At 35.9% G+C, this 14,875-nt stretch overlaps 1 protein-coding gene across 2 annotated transcripts in view; it reads right to left on the minus strand.

The window, feature by feature from the left end:
- Positions 1 to 14,875, minus strand: part of LOC138707587 (cadherin-like and PC-esterase domain-containing protein 1) — a 496,436-nt gene that overhangs the window by 37,073 nt on the left and 444,488 nt on the right. The window contains exon 15 of one of the 2 annotated variants that reach the window (XM_069837194.1): positions 2,113 to 2,249. The exons of the other annotated variant lie outside the window; for it this stretch is intronic. Within the exon in view, the coding sequence (XP_069693295.1) occupies positions 2,113 to 2,249 (137 nt within the window). The remainder of the gene's footprint in view (positions 1 to 2,112; positions 2,250 to 14,875) is intronic. 2 annotated transcript variants of the gene reach the window in all.

The following is a 14,875-nucleotide window of genomic DNA, read 5'->3' on the forward strand; positions in this document are numbered from 1 at the left end:
TTGATAAAGTAAATACTGTACTATTAAACGCCTTGAAAACGGCACAAAAATATGAAGGATATTGCCGGAAAGAGTAAGGTAATATTTCTTTACTTTATTTTTTCTTTCTTTATTTTAATCCTTTATATACTGTTGTATTTCTTTACTGATTTTTTTTGTTTATTCCGTCTTTCATTAATTAATTAATTCATTCTTTCCTTCCTTACTTTCTTCATAACTTCACTTACTCACTCACTCCTTTCTTTCTTTACTAATTTGTTATTTATTTTTTAGTTTATATATATACATATAGTTATTTATTTATGTAGTCATTCATTCATATATTCATTTATTATTGTATTTTCTTGTGTATGTATTCTAAGAAATAAAATTCATTTGAGGGGGTCAGAAGCAAAGGGGTACAAGTGACATTACTAAGAACATGAGTTAAGTGCATCCATGGAAAGCTAAAACATTTAAAATTTTAGTGGCGAATTGAAATAAACAATTTCACGGAATTTACGAAATCTTGAGTATTTCCAATCACATTTTCTCACAAATAATTTAAGTGCACTTATATCCTTTTTCTTCTGACTCCCTCATTTGTATTAACGTTGTATCAGATTAGCTTTTTATAATGAGTTAACAACTATTAAATACCCATTCCCGTTTGATCGATCTTTTGCTACCCATAATATTCCTTGACTTTCTTTTTCTACCTCAGTGGTATTCAATCTTTCTTGCTAGCGTATCCCCAAAATATATTTGTATTGCAATATAAAATAATTAACAAAAGACTATAATTGATGTTGTACTGAAAATAAATTATTATTGTTATTGATGTATGTATGTATGTATGTATTTATTTACACTGCAAGTGGGCAAGCACCCGGTGGCAGTGGTATATACAATATTAACAATACACAATAAAAGGATAACCAATACACAATAAAATTTACAATACACAATACAATTTTACAACACATATACAATTTTACACACAATACAATAATAATACACAATACAATTTAACACAATAATAATAAAACATAAAATAAAATACAACCTACATAATTATCTATAGGTCCTACATAAGTTTCAATAGTCTTTCACTTTACTCTCATCTCATTCCCTGTAGTGGCACTATGACGCATTTCACTGACACTTTAGCACACATTTCACTGACACTATAGAACACATTTCATTGACGCTATAAATTATCACCGATCGGAACTGTTCACTGCACTGTAAAACCATAACTTCACTGACTCACCTCGCTTCACTGATACAACAGTTCAAATAAGTCAAATAATTACATCCTTATGCATACTTATAAACAGAACTACATTTAAACTAAACATTTCTAGTCTAAGGCCCTCTTACACGCTAGTTTTAAATAATTTACAATTCAAACCAAGGAAATAAACTCGTCAGCCTAGATAAATACATGTCACCTTAAAAAATTTAAATGTTGAATGTCACCTTAATTTTAATTTTCACTTTATATACAACTTTTTAAATTATTCTTGAATCTCCTTAAGGAAGGACAGCCCTCAAAGACCGCTGCAGGTAGGTCATTCCAATCATTTATAGTTCTATTTAGAAATGAGAATTTACCTACATCCGTTTTCTGTTTCCTACATTTGATTTTAAAATCATGATCGTTCCTACCATAGTACGTTGGCTTTTCTAACCGAGCCGTTATGTCTACCCATGCTTTCTGACCTAGATGTGCTCTATACAATGATGTTATTCTAGTTTTCCTACGTCTGTTTTCCAAAGTTTCCCATTTAAGTTCTTTTATCGTATCGTTTCCATCTTCTCTTTTACCTTTAACAAATTTCGCTGCCCTATACTGGATTCTTTCTAAGGAATTTATCTGGTATCTGGTATGAATGATATTATTATTATTATTATTATTATTATTATTATTATTATTATTAATATAATAATAATAATAATAATAATAATAATAATAATAATAATGGGATTTTTTGCGTGAGACAACACAGCACAGTATAAAGAATCTAAATCCGGTTCCTAAGTACGGAACAGAAACTCCGATTTCTGTCGGCATTATTGAAAACATGAGCAGGGTGGTGATCCTTATCACTTATCAGTCACAGCACTCACCTTCTTGTCCCGCAAGCAGGCGGCCAGACGCTCCCTGGGTACTTCGCGGTGGGAGCAATGGTAGGGCTGCCAGCGCATCTGGCTCCAGACGCACGAGCTCCTCCGAGCACACGATGCACAGGGCAGCAGCCACCGCCCTGCAGATTTTCAAATAATCCACAGTTACTTTTCAGTGCATCGAGTTGTTCATTTTAGTGTCGAAATTATTGCACTCATTATTAATTTAATTAGAGTCCTGCATCTTGTTACCTAAAGCCTCGTAACAGCCCTCAACACTGTAGGTATGTATTGAGATGAACAACGAGCGAGGATGCCCGCAGAGCCCAAAACCCGCACGACAGTATTGCCTGTCGTTGACTGCTTGTAAGCAAACGTTCAAAACATCGGGACTTCGGGAGTGATCAACTCTCGAACGTCAAGTAGCCTTGAATCATCACAGTTGTTTATACCAGACTGAACTTTTATCCATTTTGGCAACTATTATACATGTATAAACAATCAAGTAGCCTGTTTGTAACATTATATCCACCTCTCAGCGTAGTAATCCGTTCCCCAATCTTTATTTAATTACTAGGCCCTTATTAAAAGACTAGGAATTTTTTTCGTATGTTTAAGGGGAATTGGACGTTATCGCATGCAAAGTAATGGTAAATATAGCCTATCTTCAAGCAGTAATAAATGTAATACTATTTATCACAGCTATTTCATTTTTTAGTGATATATGTATACGCATTAAACCTTAAAATGAAAAAAGAATTGTTAATCTAGTGTAAATCTTACCCTTAAATTAATTTTTGAATTTAAACATATGTTTTATATAAATTCACTACATACCTGTGATTAGGTACACTCTATTCACTTATCATAGCACACATTGAATTAAAATTTTGGCCACTTACTGCTAACAGATACTAAAACATACCCTACTAAAATTATTAAAATGTCTATAATATTATGGGCATAGGGCTTATACTAATCTTCAATTTTTTTAAATTTATTGACGGTGATGATTACTATAAGCCCTATGCCCATAATATTACAGATATATGAATAATTTTAGTAGGGTATGTTTTAGTATCTGTTAGCAGTAAGTGGTCAAAGTTTCAATTCAATATGTGTTATAATGAGTGAATAGAGTGTACCTAATCACAGACATGTAGTGAATTTATAAAAACAAATTGTGCTTAATTAAAAAAATTAATTTAAGGATACAGATTTGCTTTAGATTCACCATTCTTTTTCATTTTAAAGCTTAATATGTATACACACATAGCTAACAAAAATGAAAGACCACTGATAAATAGCAGACTATTATATTTATGACTGCTAGAAGATAGGCTATTTTTACCATTATTTTGCAGGCGATAATGACCAACTCCCCTTAAGTCAAGTGTATAATCTCAAGTAAAAAAAAACGCTTTATTTAACGTTATGTTTTATGTTTCTTAGAAATTCAAATTTATTTCAGAAATTTTTTATTTATATAACCACAGGTAATATCTAATATTAGAATCAGAACATTTTCATAACTGTGATACTGTTTTCTTTTATCTTTTTGTATCAATTAAACATCTCTAATGTTATTTATTTCAATGATGTATGTTATTCAAAGTTACGAAATATTTCCACGTCGACCAAATGCTATTTCGAGAATGATGGGCGAGGCTCGAAACGCACAAGAGTTACGAGACAATACTCGAAAGACAAGTGCAACGAACACGAACACAGCGAGCGAGAGCGGCAGTTAGTTTTGTTCATCTCTAGTATGTATGGAGTGTAGCTTGACGTCATCCAACTTATACTTCGTCCCATAATGTCTGATAGGAGAAGTAAACACTGCCATTAGCGAAGGAGAGAAGTGTAATTGCTATTCAACTAATGGCAGAGGTCTCTTTCCATTCTTATCTTGAAGTTGGGTGGGGGTATAACGCTTAAGACAGCTCAACTTCAAGACAAGCGTGGAATGAGACCTCTACCATCGGTTGAATAGCAATTATACAGTGCGAGCGAGAAGTTTCTCCGCAGTACTTCTGTAACCACGGTGCAGCCGAGAATCCACTAGGCAGAAAATTCAAGTGGCAGCACTGACCGCTAAGCATATGATTGACTGGGGATGTGAGGTTGTCAAACCGAAATTAATGGGGAAGTGTCAACTTCCTACAAGATTACGTACCAGCTGTCTACAGGATTACTATAACTAATGGAGCTGCGGAGGGACTTTTGGATCGCACTGTACTTCTCCTCTCTTCTACCGGCAATGTTTACATCTGTCAGACAGTATGGAACGAAATATAGTTCCGGCATTCAAAGTAACCAAGCGCAGGACTCAATTAATGATCTAGAATCTATCATTACTAAGGTTATTCAGAGATGGAAATTTGATTGTATGACGGTCATGAAACAATAGTGCAGTGAAAAAGGAAAATCGACGTACTGTTCTGCTTAGATAGCTTGGCCGGTGTTTTACGCGAACATTTTGAGTAGGGGTAATGTGGAGTAAGTTTCTCAGCACATTCAGTGGGGCAGGAAGGGGAAGGAGGAGAACTGCTTGCATGTTGACGTAAATTATAGTTATGTTGAAAAACATTGGTCACGTACTGCACTCCATGGGCGATCACAGTTTTTCCACTCACTGCTGTTCATACACTCGTACTTAACAGAACGCAGTCTTCTCTTTTTACTCCTCCACTCACAATAAAATACAATGTCTTTATTGGTTCCATTATGGTACTAATATTTTTGCAATAGTTAGTATACTATGCACTTCCACGAGGAAAAGAAGTGAACTCTACAGGAGCTGTACAGCGACTAATCCATACGCCCATTTTTCCTTGTCAGTACAAAATGGACTTTCCTGATTTACTGCGCATAATGTTATCATCGGCCAAGCTATCTAAACATAACAGTAGTTGGAGATCTGAAGATATTCGTCCCATCTAGCACAAATGTCAGTTAACTGATGCCGTCCGGACACTTTCAGAAATTTTTATTTACGTTATGAGCGCATTGTGTTGAAAACCAAAAGATCGCGAGTTCAAATTCCTGGTAGCTTAAGGGTATATGTACGTTAACGACCACAAATATTATTAGAAAATGTAGATTCTAAGTTTCTAAAATTTTATAAGAACATGAACTCACAATTGGACAAAAATTACAAGGTACCAGAACAAGACTTATTAGAATTTAAATATCTGATAAAAGTATAAAAAAAAGGTTACTAATAATATTTTTAAAATCAGTTTTATCAAAGTATGGAAAAAAAAAACAATAATATTCTGCAGTTACATCATTTGGTAATCATAACTTTGTTATGGTCTCTCTGACATTTTTAATATTTTTCCTGCATGTAATAAAAATTATTTCTGAAAAGTAGACTACTCTCAGACATGTAGAGTTGTTTATTTTAATACAATTAATTTTTTATATGTCCTATATAAAATATATTAAAATTTACATAATATTTTGTGACCTAATTTTTCTATTTTCAAGGAAATTGGCAATATTGTAGTCTACGTTTTGCATAAATGCATGTTAAATCAGTGTACAAAATTTCAGAATTCTATCTCTAATGATTGTGAAGTTATGAAATAATATGTGTGAAAATTTTCAAATTTTGGAAAATTTAACTTAAAGTGAAAGGTGAATTCTAAAAAATAGTATTAGTAACCTTTTTTATACTTTTATCAGATATTTAAGTTCTACTAGGTCTTGTTGTGGTACCTTGTAATATTTGTCCAATTGTGAGTTCATTTTCTTGTAAAATTTTAGAAATTTAGAGCCTACATTTTCTAATAATATTTGTGGTCGTTCTCGTACATATACCCTTAATGGATTTTCAATTTTATCTAATCCTTCAGGGAGCACATAAGATTGATATCCCTACTGCTACTAATATCGATGTCTGTAAAGGTGGGATCGTTAGACTCCTGCTACCCTGTGTGACTTCACGGAATGGAAATATGGATACCTTTACATGTTATCTATTTATTTGTTTCTCTTCTCCGACCAGGAGACAACATACAGTGTAGTTAACATAGTCTTTCCTTGTAAGGCGTGAATTATAGCCCACATCCAGTAACATAAGTTGCATATCTTTATTCATGACGTCACTTAATTCATGACAAAGTGTGTATTGTTGTGAGTGCGCTTCATAGAAAACGCTATCAAGCACGTTTCTTGGAATTCGTCTGTTTTATTTGTATTGTAGTTTTATTTTTCCTACATATACCTGTTATTACCATAAAATTCTATGACAAACTTGTATGATGTTTTCTACTGATGAAAGGTTTAATTCGGAAATGTCGAAATAAATAATAGCGTAAGTTTCGTTTGAAATTCATGTTACCACCGTTACTTACCAATTACAAAATTAAACCGACAAACTCTACGAAATAGGCCTATGTCACCTGGGAGGGGCAGTCTGAAATTTCGAGAAAAAAACAGCTATGTTCTGTAGATATCACTATTTTGGGTGTATTAAAGTGCGACAAAACATAAGTTCTTACATCATTTTCTCAACATTCCATATTGAGGCTTAGGTCAAGAGAGTTTATGAATCCATCACTTATGCAAAGTAGAGTTGGGCAACACGATTCTTTTTCAGAAGTCGATTCCAACGATTCAATCATACATTACGAATCGATTCTAACGATTCGTTCACGATTCTTCTCAGTCTGCGATTCCAACTATACTTCTGAATCGTGAACGAACGACTCGCAGGACACTTACCTTTGCAAACCACGCGTAGCATAAAAACGTTCTACATCTCACGCGTAGATGGCATAAGAGGCGAGACATTGGATTGTCTCTTTCTCATTGGCTGGAACCATTCAGCATGACCTCCATTAGTCTACAAAATTACCCAAGATAATGTTTCTAAATTATAATTTATCAACTGAATCTTATTATGAAGTACATTTTTTGCATTACATCTCTATTTAACTATGCAAATTTCAGGTTTGTGTTAATTATTTTCCATATTTAACAAATGCAGTATTTTGATTTCACTCTCGCTCGGGAGCATTCGGCACGGTTCGGAAATGTCCGTTGACAGGTTACATCAAACAAGTAAATAGAATTGTGGGTTACGATACCATGTCAATTCGTTACTATTCTTTTGAACGACGATTCGTTACGATTCTTTTGAACGACGATTCGTTGATACCACCAATCGATTCTTACGATTCTTTATTATTAGTCGTTCGAATGAACGATTCGTTCACGAATCGACCCAACTCTAATGCAAAGGCAATGAAACGATCTGCACGCTGTGAAGCGCGAAGAGTGACATTATGCTGTGTTTTCCAAGATAACAGATTCTTTCTGTCAACTTCTTGAAGTGCTTTTCGGAAAAGGGATCAAAGTTTGTGGAGCGTTGTCTCTGTTGTTCAACAGGATGGTTGTAAAGCTATAAACCCTACAGAAGAGAAAGCGGCACGGGACAGAACACAGAACTGGATTCCTGCTTCAGTTTAATCTCAGCTTCAGTTCCTGGTATTGTACTAACAACCTTGACCCAGTGTTACCTTTCGTGAGATATGAGATTTTGTCTATTTGTTTTAGACTTTCCACTTATTTCTCCATTATTAATCAATGCTTGTTGCTGTGTTCATAATTACTGAAAAAGTTTGTTTTCAGACTTTATTTCCTTGTCTCTCTCTCTCCCTCCCTCTCTCTCTTTCTCTCGCTGAAGCGTGTTTTAGGTTCGAAAGCGAGGAAAATCTATTTATGTAATAAATATGTCGCCATAAGCTCGCAAATAAAACAATTGATTTCCATCCCTAGAAATATGTCGGACAAATCTTATAATCAGTGAACAACTTCATGTACTATGTAATTTATTTTCCTCTCCCTTGTATCTCAAGGAAATGTCACACTTCGACACATATTTTGCATCTTAGTAAGCCTATCTTCTGAACGGTACGATATAGAAAATTATTTTTTTCAATATCTAGTACTTAATTTTCTTCGCCTGAATATTTGTTCACTGAATTTAGTGACAGCATGCATACTAATATTACGAACACTGAATTAAGGCTGGTTCACAATAAACCGGAAACGAGAATCGGAACGAAAACGAAAACGGTAAAATTGTTAAAATGTGTACATATAAATGTGAGCATTCACAATTAACGAAAAGCTTGCCGGAGCCCGGGATCGGGAACGGGGAGTTGACCAAGTTTCAACTTCGGCGTTCACGTTTCCGATCGCAGCCCACTAGATTCATTTTATTGCCATCTAAAAGCTATTTTGTCGTCGTATATTTTGTAGCAAGAAGACCGTGACATAACCTATGCATTATTTTGTTCTGTGCTGTGCATCATGGAGCAAGTTTTATTTGATGAGGTTCTAATATTGAGTGTTGAGGAAAATCCTCACGTTTACGATAAGCGGCGCGCCTCGTATAAAGATGAGAAAATGAAGGAGAATACGTGGCTTTTAATAGCTGCATCTTTGAACACCAATCGTAACTGAATCATACTTTATTACTGTATTGGTTGTATTATATACTACATATTCATGCTTCAATTCAATAACTACTGTTGTGTTCATTTTTGTTCTATTACAAATGTTTCTTCTCTAATTATTTTACGTTATGGTAGACTTAAAATAGATTGTGACAATAAAGATGCATGAGCATATTTATAGTACCGTACCTAATGAAATGTTTCAGTTGAAATTTCGAAGTTGGTTAACATGTGTTTATGTTGGCTGCCTTGTACTAATGAGAGAACGCCATTGGTCAATTATTAACAAATAAAATCAGAATGCGTAATATCGACTTTACATAGGCCTATCGTTATTGATATGCATATCGATATGCATAATCGTCTACGTTCTCGGTTTATTGTGAATCAAAAATTTTCATATTCACGTCCTATGCTTCTCGTTCCCGGTTTATTGTGAACCAGCCTTTAGTCATAGTTTTCCAGTTCTAGAGATTCAAAGTGAAAAATTAATTTTTAAAATAAAATGAAGTAAAAAGTAAGATTCAATATCGAAGAAAAGAAGTTGATTCCCTTTTTTCTAACGGTCCTAATTTATCATGTAGTGAGAAACTTACATTTTTCTGTATTGTCCTTTTTTTTCCGTGAAAGTCCTAATTCATCACACTGTGAGAAACATACATTTTTGGACAAGGCCGCAGTTAGGAATTTTCTCGAGGTTCTCCCATTTCCTCATCTAAGGCATCTATATTATTCCGTCAACATTTCACCGTTTCGTCGTAATTCCCCGAACGCCGGCTTGGGACGTAAGGAGGGAGCTGGCCTAGGGACGAGTGAGGTTGACTACTCGAAACCTGGGTACACTGCGAACCTTAGTGTAGTCAGCCGGTATGGATTTTGGAATGCACCTAGCTTGAGGATTAGAGCAATAGATCTTGAAAGTTCTTGGTGCTGAGTCGTAGTAGTACCCCACCCGAAAATCGATTCAAACATTTCAGATAGCCATGGTCTGTGTGTAATACCATTCCAAGATACAGCAATCCAATTGCTTTAATCCAGATTGGAGCCTAGATTTTTTCATTACTTGTAAATAGACGGACGCACGTTAGGATTCCAAATGACGTAACACTGGGCCCTCACAAGATATGCTAGTGCATCTCAATAATAACGAACAACAATCATGTTCTAGACGGCACGCATAGATAGAGGTAATTTCTGGTGGGGACGGAATTATGCCTAGGCGTTTCAATCCAAGTAGGCTTTTCGTGCACTCGTTATGGAATGTGTTGCGTGCCGACTATACCGCTCGGCTAAGCTGGCTTTAGCATTCAAAGCACCACGCTTTCCTTTCTAGCCAAACAAATCCGAAAACCATACCTCTGATTATTGCTGTACTTCCGAGATACATCTGAGTTGTCTAATTTCGCGATCTGGTTTCAGGGATTCCGTTCTGGCTCATCTAGAAATTCTAGAACCCACCACCACTGCCATCTATCAACCATTGAACAGACCACGAGAAATACATACCACGGAGGACGGTTCATACGACACCAAACATACATGGTAAGCACCACTTTTTTTCAAAATAGAAATAGTAATGACATTGGAATTGTGGATAATTATGCTGGATAGAGAAAGAGAAACGAAAGAACAACGAGTAATCCCTTGCATCTTAAACTTCAAGTCACATCCACACACAAATGAAAATTCATTAACACTTTGGGAGAATTCGTAAGCATTGATAGTTCTAAGGCTTTCAGAACAGCAATTTTATACAGGAAATAAATAGACGTATTTTCTGGCGATATTTAATTATAAAAACACATTCAGAAAATTAGCAAAAGAGGATGAAGTGAAAACTTTTAATTTTATGTTTTATTTAACGACGCTCGCAGCTGCCGAGGTTATATCAGCGTCGTCGGTGTGCCGAAATTTTGTCCCGCAGGAGTTTTTTTACATGCCAGTAAATCTACTGACATGAGCCTGTCGCATTTAAGCACACTTAAATGCCATCGTCTTTGGTCGGGATCGAACCTGCGACCTTGAGGTTGGAAAAAGGTTTTGAAGTAAATATAAACATAACTATGTAAATTATGTGAAACTGAAGTAATAAATAGCCTAAATATTCAATCAAAAGGAAAGCCAATGACATTAAAACCCATAAAATAAGTAAGCATAATACAATATGTAAGTCAGTGTTATGGGATTATTAGAACTGTCTTCTCTCAAAAGAGACACTCATCTTAAGCACTGAGTAGTGAATCACACATGTCATGTTAGCAGTACTTTGACAATTACAGGTTTGAATTCGTAAATATTGTACTGTAAAGTTCGAAATGGCTTTCATCATAGTTTAGCCATAAATACAGAGCGTTCGCCTACGGGTGAGGCCAGGAAAGCGGCATGTACTGATACGCCGCTTTGTGCGCGCAGTTGTTGAGACACGCTCGACAATCAAGGACATAAAGGTCGACAAGTTATCAGTTGTGAGCCAGATGTTGCAGTATTTAACACGTACAGTGCAGTTTCTTGGCACAGTTGCTTAAATATTCAGCGTGTGTGTAAAATTTGTTAACAATGCAAAACGCAAAATTCACGCTTGAACAGCGAGTTTTTATGTATGATGCATATGTGAAAACAGAGTCATGTAGAGAGGTGCGTAGGCAATTTGAAGTGAAATATCAGGGTGCTCCAATTCAGGGTAGAGAAACTGTTAGACGTCTTGTTAACAAATTAAGGACAACAGGGTCGATAAATGCTACAATTCCTAAGCGAAAACAAAGAGTATTGACGGAAGAAAAAATTGATGAAATCAGTGCATCATTTACACGCTCTCCTTATAAATCTGTAACACGTGTTTCACAGGAAGTTAGTGTTTCAAAAACATCAGTCTTTACTGCTGCTAAACTTTTAAAATTAAAACCCTACAGAGTATAGTACAGAAAGCGGAAGCTCACGGAGAGACGATTCCCGCAAGCGACACTGCAAGCAGGCCGCTTTCCTGGCCCCACCCGTAGGCGAACGCTCTGTACAAGGTGTTACATTCCACCGAATATGAAATGTGAGTGTAAGTACGAATTCGTACATTTAATTCCGTAAAATAGTTTCGATCTTTTTTCTTCCATTAATCCACGGACTACAATGGCTTAATCAAAGAAATACTCTTTATGTGTGTTCCCAGGAGCAGATCGAATTATTTTGAACTTCAGTAAAAATTTCGGAAAATTGGTTATTATTAATTATTTTTATGATTTTATTATTAAATTACTATTAATGAAATTTTTAATTTACTGCCTTTACGTTACAGTGCAACATAGAATTGAGACTATACCTTAACTGCGACAATAGATAGCGTCATTAAGGAATATAATTGTGTTGAATTATTAATTAACATTTTTTGGATGCACATGAAGAATGACCTTCGACCTCGACTCACAAGAAGAATAGCGCATTGTGGCAACATCTCGAGGTATAACGCATTCAAGATTCCATTAACACTACCAGTTAAATTACTCACGGGTTCTTTGACCGAAATTCCAGCTCCGTGGTGCGGCACGATCCTTTGTGACAGCTTCCTGAAATATTTTTCTCTTAGAGGAGGGAAGCGTTAACACCTCCATTCCATTGTTACTACGTTCACTGGCGTCATAGGAAACTGTAGGGATGTAACGTAGCACGATAGTCCTATCTTACATTCAAGCATGTACTCTAGTTTTCGAATATACAAAATAGAGAGATCGTGAATAATTTCGAGGGAAAAATTGTTCCGGAGCCGGGTATCGAACCCGGGACCTTTGGTTTAACGTACCAACGCTCTACCACTGAGCTACTCGGGAACTCTAACCGACACCGATCCAATTTTTCCCTCTATATCCACAGACCTCAAAGTGGGCTGACAACCGTCAAGCAACCAACTTCGTGTGCACTCGAAGTTGGTTGCTTGACGGTTGTCAGCCCACTTTGAGGTCTGTGGATATAGAGGGAAAAATTGGATCGGTGTCGGTTAGAGTTCCCGAGTAGCTCAGTGGTAGAGCGTTGGTACGTTAAACCAAAGGTCCCGGGTTCGATACCCGGCTCCGGAACAATTTTTCCCTCGAAATTATTCAAATCAACTTTACAGGGAGTTATACCTGAAATCTTGATTTGTAGAGAGATCGTGTCTTTTGGGGTGACTCCGTGACATTAGAACTGGGGTTTGCGGGTTCAAACGTGACCGAGGGCGGTTGATCTAAGGTGATCAAATTTCTTCGCGTAAACAACTAAGAAAGGGCAGTAAAGACGAGGTCTTGTTTTTTTACGGCGCGAAAATAGTAATATCCGTGATTTACAGACCATTTCTTGTGCATATAAAAGTTCATTCCTGTCTGTTATCAAATTTGAATCAATCTCACATCATACATAAAATTATTGCCACTTTCACATTAGTAGACTCAAGAAATGTCTTTGTTCGCCACGCCAAATCCAGATGGTGTTGGTAGCCAAGAAACCTGCAGAGGAATACTTCACTTCGGAAAACGTATTAAGTGTCTTTCGCGTGTTAAATTTTATATTACCTTGTTAACATGTTTCGGCCTGCTATTAGCCATTTTCAGAACTGGTTGTTGCTGGTCTTGGCGCCTTTTGTTTTGTTTCCTTTGGGGGTGTGTTTGTGTAGTGTAATGTGGAGTGAAAGAGTGTGTGTTCTTAAATTGAGTTGTGTGTTGTGATTTTTATTTGGATGTGTTTTTGTGTGTCTGTATATTTCGTATTGTTATAGTGTGTTTAGTTTCTGGCTTTTTGGTTGGATGTGTAACCAAGATGTATAATGAAATACTTCAGTTAAGGTACTGGCAAAATTTCCATTTAAAGATTTTAGAAAAAATAAAACTCGCAGTAGGCCTACATCTGAGAGTGCACATATTGTTCTTCTTTCTCCTATCTGTTTAATGTGTGCTACACTTTCTTCTAAGTTACTGGGAAGCCTTTGTTCCCATTCAATACCCGAGAAATGTTTTCTTTTCCAGTAAACAAACTCTGTGCCCGAACAGTGCTAGAGTGTGATAACCAGGGCGCGGATTTTGATGACATGTCATCTTTTTTTTTTTCTTTTCATGATTTGCAACACCCGCAAGTATATAAATTCTGGATACACCTGATGGTTACAGAAATGTAGAGTTTTTATGTCGTTTTTGATCAGTTTTCGATGTTTTAATCTTTTCAGTCGTTTTTTTTTTAATTTTGAGGGCACTTTTGATCATTTTTTAAAATTTGATGGCTTTTTGGCCATCCTTTAAATTTTCAGTTTATTTTTTTTAGTCACTTAAGCTAAGGAGCTCATGACGAACTAAAATTTCCCAATATAGGAAAATTCGCAAAATTAGTGCTGACACTCCTCTATTTCAAATGAAGAATCTGAAAGGATTTTCTCGATAATAAATGACGTCAAAAAGAAAAAGAGAAGTAGAATAGGGGATGAAACTCTCGGCTGTGTTGTTGTACGCTTTGCCTTCCAAACAAAAGAATTGAACTGCAGCACTTCTAAAGTCACGAACGTCCATTTTATTCTCCGTCATAGGGAAAAAAGAATGAGAAAGCAGTTTCTCTTAGAATAGAAGTTCATTTTTAGTTTTATAATATGGCTGCTTCATCTTCTATAGCTAAATCATCTGGAGGATTCTGTCTCATATGGCTGTTCTACATATTTATTTCATGTTCCAGTATTTCTTGTTTGTCTGTTATTTAATTGTTTCATCCAGTCTTCCTTCGCCTTATCAGTTTCTCTTCTTAGTTGTTTAGTTTACTGTAGTTTCTTATACCATCTTTCGTGTTTAGTTTTTCCAAATATGATTATATTTTAAGTAGATGTAAGAAATGTGTTTGTACATGAATCGATTTGAATAGTATATGATTAAGGAAAGAAGAAAGAGACTGAGAAGTGAAGTTTCCCGCATTCCTATTGCCAGAGGAATGAGCGGTTTATTGGAGAAAGAATGCGCGTAATTAGAAACATGTAATTGAAAGAGGTGGTCGCGTCTTCGCTCGGTTGGTAGAGGAATGTGAGGCGCTCATGCACAGCTAAGAAATTCAGGCAACGCGTAGACCTACTCTCAGATTTAGGTCCATATCTCAAATGCAGAGTTACAGTGAACTGTCTCATACATCCCAATCCCAATTCTTGTACTGTGTTCGTACGGTTGAGAATCCTTCCGTTCTCATCAATGGGTGTAGCGAACTGACAAGCTAAAGGTGTGGAGATAACGGAAGAAAGTTGAAGTATTCAGAATTGTTTCGTGTCGACATGATGAACTTGTACGCGTGTTATCCGAAAATTATTTGAA

This window comes from Periplaneta americana, chromosome 10 (genome assembly GCF_040183065.1).
Source record: "Periplaneta americana isolate PAMFEO1 chromosome 10, P.americana_PAMFEO1_priV1, whole genome shotgun sequence".
NCBI classification, from domain to species: domain Eukaryota; kingdom Metazoa; phylum Arthropoda; class Insecta; order Blattodea; family Blattidae; genus Periplaneta; species Periplaneta americana.